This window comes from Dicentrarchus labrax, unplaced genomic scaffold (assembly GCF_905237075.1).
Source record: "Dicentrarchus labrax unplaced genomic scaffold, dlabrax2021, whole genome shotgun sequence".
Taxonomy (NCBI): domain Eukaryota; kingdom Metazoa; phylum Chordata; class Actinopteri; family Moronidae; genus Dicentrarchus; species Dicentrarchus labrax.
Window position 1 is genome coordinate 130356 of NW_026136981.1, and position 17145 is coordinate 147500.

At 39.2% G+C, this 17145-nt stretch overlaps 3 protein-coding genes across 15 annotated transcripts in view; 1 reads left to right on the top strand and 2 right to left on the bottom strand.

Moving 5' to 3' along the window:
- Window positions 1-13131, top strand: part of LOC127360956 (low affinity immunoglobulin gamma Fc region receptor II-like) — a 31801-nt gene extending 18670 nt beyond the window's left edge. For 2 of the 11 annotated variants that reach the window (XM_051395499.1, XM_051395504.1), the window contains 3 exons: window positions 9306-9404; window positions 12451-12549; window positions 12705-13131. In XM_051395499.1, the coding sequence (XP_051251459.1) occupies window positions 9306-9404; window positions 12451-12549; window positions 12705-12748 (242 nt within the window). In that variant the 3' untranslated portion in view covers window positions 12749-13131. Of the gene's footprint in view, window positions 1-1588; window positions 1829-2591; window positions 2628-3567; window positions 3832-3910; window positions 4157-4467; window positions 4663-4880; window positions 4980-9305; window positions 9405-12450; window positions 12550-12673 lie in introns of those variants that run through there. The other 9 variants (XM_051395510.1, XM_051395511.1, XM_051395507.1 and 6 more) reach the window with 9 other exon arrangements.
- LOC127360960 (Fc receptor-like protein 3) overlaps window positions 1-17145 on the bottom strand; it is a 66663-nt gene that overhangs the window by 27690 nt on the left and 21828 nt on the right. The window lies entirely within an intron of this gene.
- LOC127360964 (butyrophilin subfamily 2 member A1-like) overlaps window positions 1-17145 on the bottom strand; it is a 141862-nt gene that overhangs the window by 11306 nt on the left and 113411 nt on the right. The gene's annotated exons all lie outside the window — the stretch shown is intronic.

The following is a 17145-nucleotide window of genomic DNA, read 5'->3' on the forward strand; positions in this document are numbered from 1 at the left end:
CGCCACGTAACTCATAGTCACTTCAACATAAAATACTTCAATTCCATGAGAAATATAAAAATACATTCAATACAAAATATTCTCTTCATTTATACATTCTTACAATTCAGAAACAATTTAGTAGTATAATTAACTCCTTTTCACTCCAGTGTGCAGCCTGTGTTCCAAGACACACACCTGGAATTCAACACGCATATATCTCCCCTCTAAATTAGGCAGAAAACATACAAATGGACATAGCTTATTGAATCAGTCAGCATACATTGAAATGAGATAATTCTGTTTATACATGTGCTTTATCATTACTCATGCTAACCCCGCTGTTCAGTGTTGCCCTCAGCGTGGCGGAGATACGCACACAAACTCATTTACAGATCACGGCAGTCAGTCACCTCCTGGTACTGCCACTTCCTTGTTTCTGGTGTCTCGGCAAAACTATGCTCTCACACGCGATTTCCCTTTTCCGCTGCCCATAGCATAACAATGCCCCCTTGAGGGAAAAACAACGCTACTGCAGTACTAATCCCACAAGCAAACTGCAAAGCACTTGTTAAGGAGAAAACCCCTGTGTAACCCATGTTCACCTGGCTACACATAAAATTGGAATAATTTACTTTTCAGACACATTCCTCTTTTTATTACTATTTATATACATCAATAATCCCCTTTGACCAGGTGCAGTGATTCCATACTGGGTCCCAGTTACCCAGGTGAAACAAATTCAATTTAAACGATCGTTTGGCACTATAAAAGGCAAGACATTCGCTGTGTTGTCCTTTTCCTGCTTAAAGCTTGTATGCAGTAAGTCTACGTTTTCAGAATTGGCTGTATAATTTTTAACCAAATTTGACATAGAAGTTCCCTAGCTATGCCTCGTCAGATGCAACTGGCAATACACCAAAGAGTGCACTCCGACAGGATGGACACAAACAAGCCAACATTGCTGATTTCCTTGAAATACCAGAGTGTGGTCTGTAAAATCCTCAAACATCAACGAGAGGAGGGTTATTTGAGGCCACAAAAATCTCCAGGACAACCACGACTAACTACCAGACGAGATGATCGGCAACTTCTTAATCTGTGCCATAGAAATCTGAAAATGTCAGTAAGCCACCTTCGTCATTTGGGGAGAAGACACAATGGAATCAAAATTTCCCGCCAAACTGTAAATCGAAGATTGCTTCAGTATGGTTACGGAGCGAGACGAATGACGATGTGTCCACGCCTAACTGTTCAACACAGAGTTGCTCGACTTCTCTGGGATAGGGAGCACAGAAGATTACAGCTTGGCCACTGACGACATGTTGTCTTCATGGTTGAGAGCAGCTATATCCTTCACCGTATAGATGGAAGACAAAGGGTGCAGCAATTACGTCAGCCATATAGCTATCACAGCATAGCTGTTGTCCCCTTTATAACTGTTACCATAGTTACAGGACCTGAGCTTTGAATCTTTTTGTGTGGAGTTGACGTGTTATCCTTGTGTCTGTGAAGGTTTCCGAGTCCAAATACATGCAGGTTTTTGCATGCAGACCAAAAGGTGTGACTGCGTCTGTCCCTCAGTCTGTGTCCGCCCTCTGGCTGTGATAGTGACCGGTCCAGGTGAACCCCAATGTGAGCTGCTGTTACTGACATTCGAGGTTGGATGTTTTATAGGCCATTAGTTACAGAAAGCCTGTTTCCTGCTAACAGCAGAGAGAAAACCACAGCACTGATACATAAAGAGGAAGGAGGTGGGCTTTACTCAGTGTGACTGCTGAACTCTAATGTGCTGATCTCAGATGGCCAAGATCTAAAATGGAGGAATCATCTTTACAGTGGCTGCTGGGTGAGTAAAAATCTACCTTTTAATGCGTTTACACTGTGTCATTAGTATTTTAGCTACACACATATAGACAGGCAGTAGTGCCACAAAGCACTGCTCCAAGCTGGGGTCCAGTGCCTTGCCCGGGGGCTATTTTGGCACCTCTCCAGCTACCAGTCCACACTCCATAACATGGTCCATGCTGGTCTTCAACAGACTACCCTCTGGTTTATAAAGTGCCCTGACAGACAAAGCAAAAGCAAGATGCTCAGAAGACAGGGAACAGAAAGCCAGGCAGTAACAGACAATATACAGGATACCAGATACAGCAGCAAAGAACACACAATAACACAGACATTACTGCAAGTTATCTTCAGTTGTTAACAATGTGTACTTATTGGGGTGCATGGTAGTTCACCTGGTAGAGTATGTGTCCCATGTAAGCTGAGTCCTTACCACTGTGGCCCCAGTTTGCAACCTACGGTCCTTTGCTGCATGTCCTCCCCCCCCCTTCCCGTCTTTCTTCACCTGTCCTATCAGATGAAGGCTTAAAAAGCCCCAAAAATATATTTTTAAAACAATGTTTACTTATCCGAATTTCCTACAATATTTATAACAATTATTATTATGGCTGATTATACACAAATAAAAACATACCTCTAATATTATATTCAGTTTCTGACCATAGATCGTCCTCAGTTACATAATCGGCTGTTTACATTATTATCTAATATCAATGTGTGGTTGTTTTCTGTTCAGTAGAAACTAAAGTGTTGTTTCTCTTTAGTTCTGACCTCACTGCTGAGCCGCCCAACAAACCAAGGTTAGTGAACTTCTTCTGTGACAGCTGGAAGGTTATTTCTCTAACAGTTAGTGTTTGCAAATGATAATAAATCACTGAATTTCAGATCAATTCAGTTTTATTTGTATAGCGCCAATTCATAACATAAATTATCTCAGGACACTTTTCAAATAGAGCAGGTCTAGACCGAACTCCTTCTAACATTATTTACAGAGACCCAACAGTACCACCATGAGCAAGACCTTGGAGACAAGGGCAAGGGAAACACTGCCTGTTAAAAGGCAGAAACCTAGGACAGATCCTTCTGGTCGCCTCGACCAGTTGGGGGGGGGAATTATATTAGTGTATTAACAACTACACTAATAGTAGTGAGCATGGCAGGAGGCTCCACCAGGATCCATGAGAACCTGCGAGATGAGAAAGCACAAGAACTCCGGGGAAGAAGTGAAGTTAGTAACATGCATTAATGGGACATGAATGAGTGCAGAAAGAGAGAGAAAGAGAGGAGCTCAGTGCACCATGGAAAATCCCCCGATAGTCTAGGCTTATAGCAGCATAACTAAGGGATGGTTCAGGACTCACCTGATCCAGCCCTAACTATAAGCTCTATCAAAGAGGAATGTCTTAAGCCTACTCTTTTTTTTTTAAAGTTATTTATTTGGCCTTTTATTGCCTTTATGTTTGATAGGGATAGTCGAAGACAGACAGGAAAGGGGGTTAGGGGAGAGAGGGGATGACACGCAGCAAAGGGCCGCAGGTCAAATTTGAACCCTGGGCCGCCAGTTCTACCGACTGAACTAACCGGGCGCCCAAGCCTACTCTTAAATGTGGAGAGGGTGTCTGATATGTCATCAGATCATATCTGAGTTTGATTCAAAAATCTTCTCTGAAACTCAGACATCAGTTCAGCAGTGAGAGATTCTCTCTCTCTCTAACTGCATCTCTCTGTCTCTCCCTCCAGCCTCTCTGACTGTGAGTCCCAGCAGCTCTCAGATGTTTGAAGAAGACTCTGTCTCTCTGAGCTGTGAGGAGGACGACAGCTCTGCTGGATGGACACTGAGGAGGAACACAACCAGAGACACCAGGACTCAGTGTGGAGCTGGCTGGGGAGAACCAGCTGGTTCTTCTTGTACCATCAGCTTCACCGCCACATGGGACAGTGGAGTTTACTGGTGTGAGTCCAGAGAGGGAGCGACCAGTAACACCATCAACATCAGTGTCACTGGTAAGATCAGACTGTGGAGTTAGTGTTGATGAAGCTGTGTGTAAATGGATGAAATGCTGTAGTCTGTCTCTGTGTTGAGGTGGACCAGTGATCCTGCAGAGTCCTGTCCTCCCTGTGATGGAGGGAGATGATGTCTCTCTGCACTGTAAAACAAAGACCCCTCCCTCCAACCTCACAGCTGCTTTCTATAAAGATGGCTCCCTCATCAGGACTGAGCCTACAGGTCACATGACCATCCACCATGTTTCCAGGTCTGATGAAGGCCTCTACAAGTGTCACATTGGCAGTCATGGAGAGTCTCCACCCAGCTGGATCACTGTCACAGGTGAGGAGGTTACAGATAACTCTACTGCAGCACTAACAAGGACAGCAGTGATTGTTCACAATGTGACAACCTTTCTAACGTTACAGCCAGCAGAGAAAGTCAGCGTTCAACAGCTACATAACCGTTTGATATGTAATCTACATAAACCAAGCTGGGTCAAATGTTTCAGTAGAAAAAGAGGATCAGAACTAACAGGAGCAACTTCACTTTCTTTATTTAATCTTATTACTTTCTGAACAGTCAAACCACTCAATGTGTTTTACATTTATTTTATTTTCTGTGCTTTAATTATGATTTCCTGTTCATTGTAGGGAAACCCACCACTACATCTCCTCCTACACCCCCCTCTACTTTTGCTACCCCCTCTCTTCCTGCCTCTCTTCCTGCCTCTATTCCTCCCTCTCTTCCTACTCTCTTCCTCCTATTATTCTCTGGTGTGGTTCTACTGGTTGTAGTGGTTCTACTGGTTCTACTGGTGAGACAATGCACCCAGAGGAAACATAAAGGTTAGACTCAGACACAAAAAGACAACCATGTCCTACAGTTCACATTTAAAATGACATTTTACTGTTGGTATTTCAGAACTGAGTCTACAGATAATCAAAGTTAAGACTGTTTCCTTCAGTCAGTCGTCCATTAGGATTCTCATTAATTATATTCCTGTTCTCTCCTCAGTGTAAAAGATAAAAGTTGAGATAAAAATGTTCTTGTTGGTTTGTTTCAGCAGCTGCAGCAGGGGGAGACGATGACATCACAGATGACATCACATACAGTGATGTCAAAATATTGTGTCACCCACAACAGCCAATCAGACGCAGACGAGGTAATGATGTTTTATTGATTTTATTTTTAGGGACATTTTGGAAAATGAAGTGAGGACATTTTTAAACAATGTTGTTAGAAAGCATGTTCATCAACATAAATACAATGTAAAATCAATGCTTTTCTCTTCCTAAACACTGTAGTGAGATATATTGTAGTTCTATTTTAGTTGATGATAGTGTGTGTTGTGCGTGTTGTGTTGTGTGTGTGTGTCTGTCTGTTTGGACCCTGCGGTGAATCTGTTAACAGAAGCTCTGTGGTCGTCCAGTTTCCCATTTCTGATGAAAACAACTCAGCTGAACGTTGCAGGACTGTTAATAACATACATTTAAAATATAAAATATAAATGTTTTTTCCATGTTTTACAAAAATCTTTTGGAATCTGGTTTGAAAGTCTTCAGAGTGCAATGATTTCCAAATCCTTTCCACCCATATTCAATTGAAAGCAGCTCAAAGACTTTTTTAAGATGTTTAATGTACAAACTGATAAACTTAATTATTGTGCCTTGCAAAGCAAGCACAATACTACTCTTCCTCGGGCTTATTATAATAATATTTTATTCTTCCGTACGTTTTTCGGCGCGCTTCTTCTCCCGGAGCTTTTGTCGCACGTACACAAAAAAGGTATCAAAACGTGCGGCTCGGCCGGGAATCGAGTGCTATGACTTTTCTAAGAATTTCGCCAAACGGTTTGCCGATAAATCGCCAAAAACCGGTCCAAAAATGAATGGGTGTGTATTGCGAGAACCTCCAACTGAAAAAAACTGCCAGAGTGCGTGACATCATCGCTAGAGTGTGGGGAGAGAGAAAAATTTGTTGAAAAATAAATTTGTAAACTGCTGTCATGGCCACAAATTTCACTCTACCGAAATAATTTATAGATAGGAACGTAGGTAAATCCGTTGGGGTCGCAGTGATACTACTGCTGAGGCTGTCAGACAAATAGTTTTGGCGGGAAACGCACTGATGCGCCAGCAACGCCCTCTCACGGCCCCATCTACTCCCATGTTAATTTTAGAGGACAAATCTTGAAAGACGCTCGTTGAACCTCTTCTCTCTCAATCTGCCCAGGTCACATTTTTTAACTTTAACCACTGAAACTCGGCAGTGCTATAGTCAACAAGATGATGACGCTCACGGTCTTTTCGGTTTTCATTTCGGTCGTTCCTGGCCATGGGTTCGAGGGGATTCATTTTAAATGTTTCTGTCTCTCTGAGGAGTTAGAGACAGAGAGAGAGCGTGCGCAGCTGCTGTGGGCTCCCCTGATTGCCATGACAACCAAAGCCTGCTCACACACACACACACACACACACACACACACACACACACACAGCTAGCTACAGAGAATGACAAGACATTAATAAGCTAGCGCTAGCTGGCTAGCTAAAGATAATTAGCAGGTGGCTAACAAACAAACAATTTAAAGCTGAATGATTTTAATATTAACACAAAATAAGTTCAATACACCTTAAATATTTTACCCTACTATGAGCTGTTCTTTAATTTACATTAGCACTCCTTCAGGAGCATAATACAATTAAACACATTAACCAAAGCTAGCACTTAGCTAGCGATTAGCGCTTTGCTAGCGATTAGCACGCAGCTAGCGCTAGCTTTGGTTAATGTGTTTATGTGTGCTAGCTCTAGCTCTAGCTAGCTAAAGAGAATTAGAAGGTAGAAGAAGGTATTAGAAGGCTAGCTAATTAATTAATATGCTTTGCTTGCTAGAGAGGATAAGCTACTAATGTTCTAGGCCAGCTAGCGAGACAGAACAAGGTATGAATGTTTTAGCACTCCCTAGCTAGAGAGGAAAAAGGATTACTGTGCTAATTAAACGTCACAAAAGACACTGAAATTCTTAATTAGCCATCTATTTCAACTTGTTACACATGACACAAGTAATACAGATTTAGTAATGTGATAAAACATCAAGTTAGATTCATTTTGTGAGGAAGAACTCAGACTGTTGTGACTGCCTATGACTGCACATTAAGAATAGTTTTCTTTCTTAATTATGTATTATTTATTAATATAAATATTGTTATTCATATTATTGATAGCATTACTTATTATTGTTGTTATTATTATTATTATTATTATCATAATTATTATTATTATAACTACATACTTAGTAGTCCCATCATTGTGGTTATTACTTATTTAGTTACTTTAGCCATTTTAATTAAACCATGACGCTTCCTGCATTATCCCAGGACAATATTATGCCAAACTCCATTTAAGAAATACCATACATTAACAATTATTTGCGCTTACATAAAAGCACATAACTGTAGAAACACAAGAAAAAACTCATCATATGTCAACAGTCTTCTTGTTAATTCGGCAACAATATAATACATAAATGCTAACTTTTTGGCCGACTTTGTCGCATCAACTCGTTACCAGCCTCACTATTTCAGTGGGAGAAGACCGTGGCAATAGATGGAAAAAACAAGATTTGTCATTAAAATATGTGGTTGTTAGTGGATCACGTACGCCGAATTAAACACAGGTGTCTCCCCTCATTGTACTGTAAACTACTCGGCAGTGTCAGTAATGTATGGGCCAGTGTCACGGGCCAGAGCAAGGCACAATCAAAATTGCTTTAGGAATTTTCTAGTTTTTCATACTATACTGAATTTGATGCCTGCAACACGTTCCAAGAAGGAGTGGGAAAGTTGTTTAATGTTCAAAAGACACCTGTTTAGAACTTTTTACAGGTAAACAGGTTATTGGTACAGGTGAGGATCGGTTATAAAAGAGGCATCTTTGAAAGGTTTAGTCATTCAAAGCAAAGATGGGTGACCGGTGACCTTCAACCCCTCTGGCAACACTGCAATAAATCAGATGATTGTATAAAGGATTTTACTGTGTGGGAACGCTGTGTCCCTGTTTCTTCTTTCTGCTTTATTTTACTGTTTCATGTTTGCTTTCAGCTGTATATGAGTCAAGTTAAGTCACTGCGGAAGAAAATCCAACGCTTCCTGATTTTGCTGCTTCACTATAAAAGTGTTTAAATAACAAAATAAGACATTTATAGGAAGTTCAATGTGTTTGTAAAGAGTCAAACTGAGTTGAGCCAAACCAGCAGGTGTATGGAAATAGGCTGAGAGCTGAGACATGTTTGTAAAGTTAGGACACTATCAGAATGTGAGGACATGTTTTAATGCAGAGGACTGTGGACATAAAGACATTTGTTTGAGGGATATTTTTAGAAACTGCTGACATTGTGGACTATGAGGACACTCTGAATTAAGAGGACACTTTTGTAAAGTGCTGACAAATTGTCTGGTTGTCACACACAGGTTAGAATGAGTTTTAGGTCTGAGAGGACGGCTTTAGAAAGAGAGGACATTATGAATTAAGAGGACATTGTGGTTTACGAGGACCTTACACAATGTTAGGGACTATGTCAGCGAGGATCAGATGTATAAAACAATGTGGGCTGTTGAACAGCAAAGAGGGCATTTTATTAATTTGATGTATTGATGTATTTCAGATTTATTTTATGTTTAGAATTTACATTTTTATATATTATGATATATTTTTAACAACAGTAACTTAATAAAATCAAATCATCTTTGGTCTATGAAGTTTCAGACTGTAGTGAGATATATTGTAGTTCTATTTTAGTTGATGATAGTGTGTGTTGTGTGTGTTGTGTTGTGTGTGTGACTCTGTCTGTTTGGACCCTGCGGTGAATCTGTTAACAGAAGCTCTGTGGTCGTCCAGTTTCCTGTTTCTGATGAAAACAACTCAGCTGAACGTTGATCTGCTCATGTTTCACTGCAGGACTGTTCATTTAAATAAAGACATCATGTCAATACATAACTGCAGATTGACACTGTCTGTACATTCTGCTCACATTAACTGTTAATGTGTTTGACTCAAACATTATTATTGATCTGTTTATTTAATGGAAACAGTGAAATAATCTTATTCTTTTCCATGTTGTTCACATTTTGTGGAAACATTTTACATTCTCCGTATCTTATTATTTACATCAAAATGTTGACCCACGTTTGGATTTAACTTTTAAATACATTTATGATTTTATAGTTTGTGACATTCTGACAAACTAACATGTTAACAGCTCTCCTCAAATTTCACAGTATGTTTTCGGTTTTTACTCTTCTGTCTTCAGCTGAATCCTGATATTTGCTGCAATAACTAATTGATATTTAATTATGTCCTCCTATAATAGTAAACAAAGTATCACTGTGTTGTACTTTATATAATGACTACTGCAGTAGTAGCAGTAACTATACTATCAGTACAGTATCAGCTGTACTACCTGCAGTAATATAATGTGTATGTTGTTTTGCAGAGAGTGATCCAGCTGCAGTTTACTCCGCAGTGAGAGGAGCAGAAGACGTCAGTTATGGACAAATAGTCATCAAAGACATCAAATCAAACCGGATGAGAGGTACAGCTGCTCTTCTTCTTTGTCTCTATCATAAAACAACACTAGAAATATGTCAAGATGTCGAGATGAAAAGAGAACCATCAGAGTTATTTTGTGCTTGTCAATGGTGAGAATGTGTAACATCTTTCTAAAGATGTACTCTACTGTGTATGTGGTACCTACTGTTTGATTCTCTGTAGTGATCATGAACGCAACTTCAGGTGTGAAAATGGAGTTGAGCAACATTACAGCTATAAACAGATATCTGCTTCTGAATGTAGATAAATTAAACAGAAACCAGAAACACTTCTGATTCCAAGATCTTGTCCCTTTCCTGCAGATTCTGCATTTCTATTTCTAGTCTTTGTTTATAGAGATTAGAAAGGACAGCTACTGGAGTCCAACATCATATTTCAGTGGTTTTATAATTGTAAATATCTAAAACAGCTGCACACTGTAGTTTTTATCAAACAAACCAGAGGAAAGAGTGCATTTGTTTGGGACTATTTCCAGCGGTGGATGAATCCACATTTGGTGCTGTAGTGAGTATTTGTGGCAGTAGGATGGTGTATAAATGAACTACAGTGTGTTCAAGGTAATGAAGGAACAGTGAAGAGTTTTTAAGAGTTTTTGGAACAATGGAGCTCTATGGCGCAGAGGAAGAAGATATATCAGACTGTGATACACACACAGTACTTGTTAGTGGATAACCAGTGTTGGTTTGAGAGTTAGACTTTAAGAAGACATAAAGGTTTAAGAAGAGGTTCTTCATCAAAGTAAGATTTAAGGCAGCGTATATAAGAGGAGACAGACACTTTACTTCACTCTGAATATCAAACAGCAGCAGCTTCCTGTTGTTGTTTCCATTGGACTGAACTTTGACTCTGGTGAGGTTTCTCACTATATTCTGGTCAAACCTTCTGCCCTTTATAGTCTATGATTTAAGTATTAAGTCGATAATAGATTTTAATAACAGCGGTAGTATTAATATCCTTCTTCATATTACATGTGTTGCTGTACTAGTGGCACCACTGTGTTAGTGCAATCAGTTAAAATACCAAATGATCAAAATGAATCATGATCAAAGATAATAAATAATAACTTTAATCAATATTAAAATCCTTCTGGGCACAACCCTTAAAGAAAGGAAACAACAGCCAAACTATTCATTTGTGTGGGTTATGTGAAAATGGAGTTGAGCAACATTACAGCTATAAACAGATATCTGCTTCTGAATGTAGATAAATTAAACAGAAATTAGAAACACTTCTGATTCCAAGATCTTGTCCCTTTCCTGCAGATTCTGCATTTCTGTTTCTATTCTTTGTTTATAGAGATTAGACAGACAGCTACTGGAGTCCATCATCATATTTCAGTGGTTGTATAAGGGAACTTTACCCCTGTGACAAGTCTGTATTTATCCATTTGGTATTTAAAGCCCAAATATACAGATTTAAATAAATGCTGTCAAATCTATTTGGTTAGAAATTAGAAGTCTGGTGTAATTTAATATTTGTCTTATTGACAGCTGCCCCATGTTCAGACTCAAACCAACAACATGTTAGTCCATCTAAAAAAGAAGTAATTATCTAAAACAGCTGCACACTGTAGTTTTTATCAAACCAGAGGAAAGAGTGCATTTGTTTGGGACTATTTCCAGCGGTGGATGAATCCACATTTGGTGCTGTAGTGAGTATTTGTGGCAGTAGGATGGTGTATAAATGAACTACAGTGTGTTCAAGGTAATGAAGGAACATTGAAGAGTTTTTAAGAGTTTTTGGAACAATGGAGCTCTATGGCACAGAGGAAGAAGATATATCAGACTGTGATACACACACAGTACTTGTTAGTGGATAACCAGTGTTGGTTTGAGAATTATACTTTAAGAAGACATAAAGGTTTAAGAAGAGGTTCTTCATCAAAGTAAGATTTAAAGCAGTGTGTACAAGAGGAGACAGACACTTTACTTCAAACTGAGCTTTAATATAATTAATAGTTGAGTTGTTTTTCACTCTGAATATCAAACAGCAGCAGCTTCCTGTTTCCATTGGACTGAACTCTGACTCTGGTGAGGTTTCTCACTATATTCTGGTCTGCTGTATCTGATGGTGATGTGTTTGTCTGTTTGTGCCTTGTGGTCAATGTGGTAACTACCTTTAATAGAAGAGAGCAGCGCTGTGGTCGTCCAGTTTCCATTTAAATGTGTTCTTTCATTTTTCACAGGAGTGGTGTTTAGAAGAAAACAGCCTGTAAAAACCTGCTGCCCTTTATAGTCTATGATTAAGTATTAAGTCGATAATAGATTTTAATAACAGCGGTAGTATTAATATCCTTCTTCATATTACATGTGTTGCTGTACTAGTGGCACCACTGTGTTAGTGCAATCAGTTAAAATAAAATGATCAAAATGAATCATGATCAAAGATAATTAATAATAACTTTAATCAATATTAAAATCCTTCTTGGCACAACCCTTAAAGAAAGGAAACAACAGCCAATAACTGATTGATTCAGTCTCATAAAAATACACTCAACTATTAATTTGTGTGTGTTATGTGTTAATAATTAAAGTAATAATTAACCTAAAATCACCATATCAATAGCTAAAGTGAAAGGATTTAGTTGTTCATAGAAGAGGCTGATATCACCCTCTGTTAAATGAAATAGGTCAGCATGTATAAACACAATCAGTTATTAAAACGGTTCCAAGTTAAGAGGGAGTTAGTTAGTAACAACAAGTTAGCAGTTAGCAGCTTGGTGCTAATATTCTGTGTTGTTCCTGTAAAGTCAGCTGACAGTTTCTAACCAGGAAAACAAACGCTCTGGTGCCACGCTGTAATCCTTTCTCATGTCTGTGGGCCTGTCCTCACTGAGGGCCGAGAGTTTCTCACCCGGGGTGGGAGAGCGAGGTGAAGAGCAAGAGAGAGGAGAAAAGAGAGACCAAGACTTTTGTTACCATGCATCATCAGAGTGTCTCAGATTATTACGTTCACTGGAAGACACAACCGTACACTAACAGTATCAGCTGTACTACCTGCAGTAATATCATGTGTATGTTGTGTTGCAGAGACTGATCCAGCTGCAGTTTACTCCGCAGTGAGAGGAGCAGAAGACGTCAGTTATGGACAAATAGTCGTTAAAGACAAGAGACCAAACAGGACGAGAGGTACAGCTGCTCTTTATTCATGAACTTTGGACAGAGCTAGGCTAGCAGTTCCCCCTGCTGCCAGTCTTTATGCTAAGCTAACAACATCCTGAGTTATTGTGTGTCAAACTGTGTTTGTCTCCAGCAGTTTCTCATTGAGTTTAAACTGTTTCCAGCAGAGCCAGAGGTCGTCTACTCTTCACTGAGGTCCAACCACTGATGTCCAGCTGTCCTCTAACTGGTCCCCAGAGACCCTCAGTACTTACATTAGTTTTATTTATTTAATATGTTAAAGCTAAATGAACTATATGCGTCTACAAAGAGACAAATAAATCACATTTAGAGCATATTGTTGGAAATCTGTTGTGCAAAGTGAGTAAAATTACAAAACTAAAATAAAGATTAGTCATTTCTTTGTAGTTTTTCCCTCTTAAATACTTCCAGTAGGATGCACAAGAACAAGATATTACTCATTATGTTAAACTGTCATTCTTCTATTTCTGAACAGAATCTAATAATAACTATCAGCTGTTTTATATTTAATGTAAGCATATTGCTGTTGTTAATATTTCTGTTTTTGGATCAATAAACTTTATTCTTGTTGTTCTGCTGTGGTTCTGTAGGTTTCACAAAGCTGTCTGATGGAAACTTTGACTTGTTCTGGTTGGTTGTGGCTAACCGATACAAACCTCTCTTCAGTGCTGATAAAGAACAAACAAAGTAAACCTCAACCGCAGACTATAAACAGCATGAACATCATTCAGCTTCAGTACAGACTGTCTGTTTGAAGAGTTTGGATTCTTTAGTCAGTGAACGGCTGAGAAGATTCACTCTGTAAAGTTTCTTCTCTCTCAGTTTAGACTTGTGTTGATCATCATGAGTAACTGGAGCTGCTTCCACCTGACAGAAATATTATATATCAGTTCCTGCAGAGCATCATGAAGTATTTATGAGTTTGTTTAAACACAGAATCAACTCAGTAGAGTAGTAACTTTCCTGCAGAGCTTTTCTCCTTCTAATGAGCTCCCTCTCAGCTCCACCTCTCTTCCTCCTTTACTGTGCTCTTCCTCTCCACACTGCTCAGCCCCGTCCACTCAGACAGCCTCGCCTCCTCCATCCCCCCCACTCTCTTCCCCTGCAGCCCTGCCTCCTACCTCCACCTCCTCCAGCTTGTGTTCATACTGCTCTGCCACCTAGTGGTGTTCTGTCTGTACTGCATCTCCACTGTCCTCATGGTGTCTTTATATTAACACATCATAATCATAATCAGGTTCATTGATTTCACATACGAGGAATAAGAAAATAAAAACAGTAAAAAGGAGCCTCTATACACAAATATAAAGAGAGAGAGAATATGTACAAGAGGGCGGATACCTAAATAAACAAATATTTATTCGTAATACATTAATATAAACATTAATACATACAATGCAAATATCCAGGGTTGGTTTAAGAGTCAGTGTCATTGGGGGTCCCGGCCTTGTTCATGAGACCAGCTGCAGAGGGGAAGAAACTGTTCTTGTGGAGGATGAAGTTCATCCTCTGTTGTGCTCTCTTGCTGAGGTCCTGGGTTATGATGGTACAGACCATCTCCACTGTCTTTCTGACTGCACCAGGTGATCAGATGGTCAATCTCCCACCTGTAGGTGGACTCATCTCCACCATAGATGGTGAGGGTGGTATCATCTGCAAACTGATGGACTGATGACTGGAGGCCACGCCCCTTAAAATTACATTTTCAATTATGTCAGAGCAACTTTCCACTTTCAGCTGATGGATATGAAAACAAACTCTGCACAGACATTGTTCAAACATCAGGCTGTAAGAACAAGAACAAAAAAATCCAATTTTCTCCAAATATTGATGACACAATTTATGATACATGAAGATTATAAAATAGTAGTAAAATAGGAGTTTCTGCTTGTATAATGACCTGAAGAGAAAGTCCTCAGGAAAAAATACCTCAGAAAACACAACTCAGCTTTTCTAAGCGCTGACACAAAGCTCTTTATTACAGAGTCACGCTGTCTGAGGAGGGAGGGAGGGAGGGAAATATGCTTCAAATCAGTCACTAACCCACACAAAGCTCCCTGATCACTCCCTGTTCATTGTGTTTCTACATCAGCAACAGCTCACAGTAAACAGATTCATATTTACTTCTCCTGTATTACCATAGCATGACAACCCTTTTCTCTTCTCATGAAATGGAAGTGAAATACAAAAACTCATGTGATCCAACTCAAACAGAAAGAACCAGTTCTGTCTCCTCCATATTGCTTTCACAAAGAATCCTCGAGCACATCCTGCTCTGGGTCTTGTTGACTGTCACACAGTATTCATGCGCCGTGCTCGTGGCCGCTGAGGCAGCTGAAATTATTCTCATGTGATCCACAAAATCCACAAACAAGCAAGTGTTCACTCAGAAGACGTTTTTATTTTGAAGGTATTATCTCACTGAGTTCTGAGACGCAGAACAAGTTTTAAACTTAATTTGATCAAGAATAAACATTATTTCAAAAAACTTTTAATGAAAACACTTCATAAGAAACAGTAAAAATTACAATTTCAGTAAGAGAACCAAACACACATACAAGGAAAGATGTATTAAAATATATTTAGCAAATGTAAATCGCTGTAAGACAGAAACAGAATCCCAAAATACTGTATTATATACAAATGATTGATTTAAAATCACTTTTGTTTAGTAAAGCTAGACCCTAACCTACTGAAACACTGTAGCACGCATTAGCAGTCTATTCTAATATTACACATTAGCAGAAATATGTGAAATATGTTTTCACACAGAATTTTCAGTAACTACAAAACCAAAAACATGGTCAGTGTTTTTACTTTGGAGTGATGTTTTAGTTTTTAGTTTTTAGGTTGTAATCTTTGGTTTTTACATTATTTGTCTCCCTGGTGTTTATTTTCACATCAAATGTATTCTTATTTTGTTGACCTCTGAAGAACCAGACAGCTATGACTTATGTTTGTTAGCACTTTTAAATTTAAGCAACAGTACGATCTAAAGACTACACAGGGAAGGAGAGCAAACAGCACCCGAAGTGCACAGAAAGGGAAGAAATCATTATTATGCATGCTTACTTTACTTTAGCCGAGCCACACTTCAGTTAATAATAGCATTAATGCCATAACACAAACCTGTGGGTACCCTGGACTACAGTCTTTACTGGAACCCTTTCTACTTGCACTGATGGGTAGCAGGTATGCTAGACAATGTTTTATTCCAAGAAAAATATGGAGGACCAATCAATATTCAGAAAACTCATTGAAATAATGTGAACTTGCATGCCTTTTGGGCCTTTCAACATCAGACATCATCAGCCAGGTTGATCAGGCCAAAGCTTGTGTCCTAGCGCCATCTTGATGCCTTTCATGTTTGTCAGTAATGTCTCTGATGGCTCTTTGTCCTGTGATGCCTTGCAACCAACCTCCCCTGTTGTTTATCCAGATCAGTACTGTCTTTTGTCAGGTGTCTCACCTGAGACCAGTCCAGCTTGGCTGGACCTGGTGGGAGCTCAAACCTCAACCAGCTTAGCTCTCAAGTTTCCGAGACACACAAGCCTCTCTACCACGACAAGGTAACAGTACAAAGAGAGGAACTATAAAAGAAATAATAGCGGAAGAAGCCACAGCTCCCAGTCATATCACAGCAGTAAAAAAGTCATTTCTGAATATTCCTGAACAATAAGCCAAGAAATATATGTATTAAAATAATTGTGATGTAAGAGGGTTGGGTGGTTTCTGGTCCAGTCCAGTGTATGATCTTGAACTGGGTAGTTTTTATATAAACTGACTGAACTGTCATTCATAATTATGTAAGGGTCAAGAACTCAAAGCCAGAATATCTGCATTTTGGAACATAAAACAACACATTTGAACTACTCAGTCCAGCACTAGGCATGATGGGAAATGTGGGTGGTTGCTACAATACTCTCAGATCTGTCTGCAGAATATGTAACAGAACACATTACAGCAGAGCAGACAGCGGTGGCGTCTTCACGTTGTTAACTAGTTACTGGAAAGTTAATTAACAATGACTCCCTCATTTCCCTAACTAATATAACCCTGTCCCTGTCAACACTCATGCTTATCACATCTATCTGCTATGTTAGCGAGTAGCTAGCCAGCTAGTACAGTCAGTAATGTAGGGTTTAGTTTCTAGCAGTTAAGTTAGGATTGCCAACATTTGAATACTAAGTGTGTAGGAGAAAAAATTGGCTTTTAGCTTTATCTGGTACAAGTACCATGCATTGTCCCTAAATAAAATTAATAATCATTAAAGTATGGTGGCTGCAAAACACCCCTTATATTCTGGTGGTTATCTACTAATGAAAACATACCTATGAATATTATATTCCATGTCTAACAATAGATCGTCCTCCTGTAACACAAACTCAAAGCTTGCTTACGGAAACGTCACTTGCTCCGCTCTCATGGGCTCTAATTATTTTCCACTCAAAAGTAGCAGAGTCAGCTAATGGTAAAATTCTGATTACCAGAAAAATTACCAGTCTGGTATTTGGCTTAATTGCAACAGGTTTGACAATGTTTATATGTCCCCGACCCCTTTACATAACGTATATTAGATAGTAT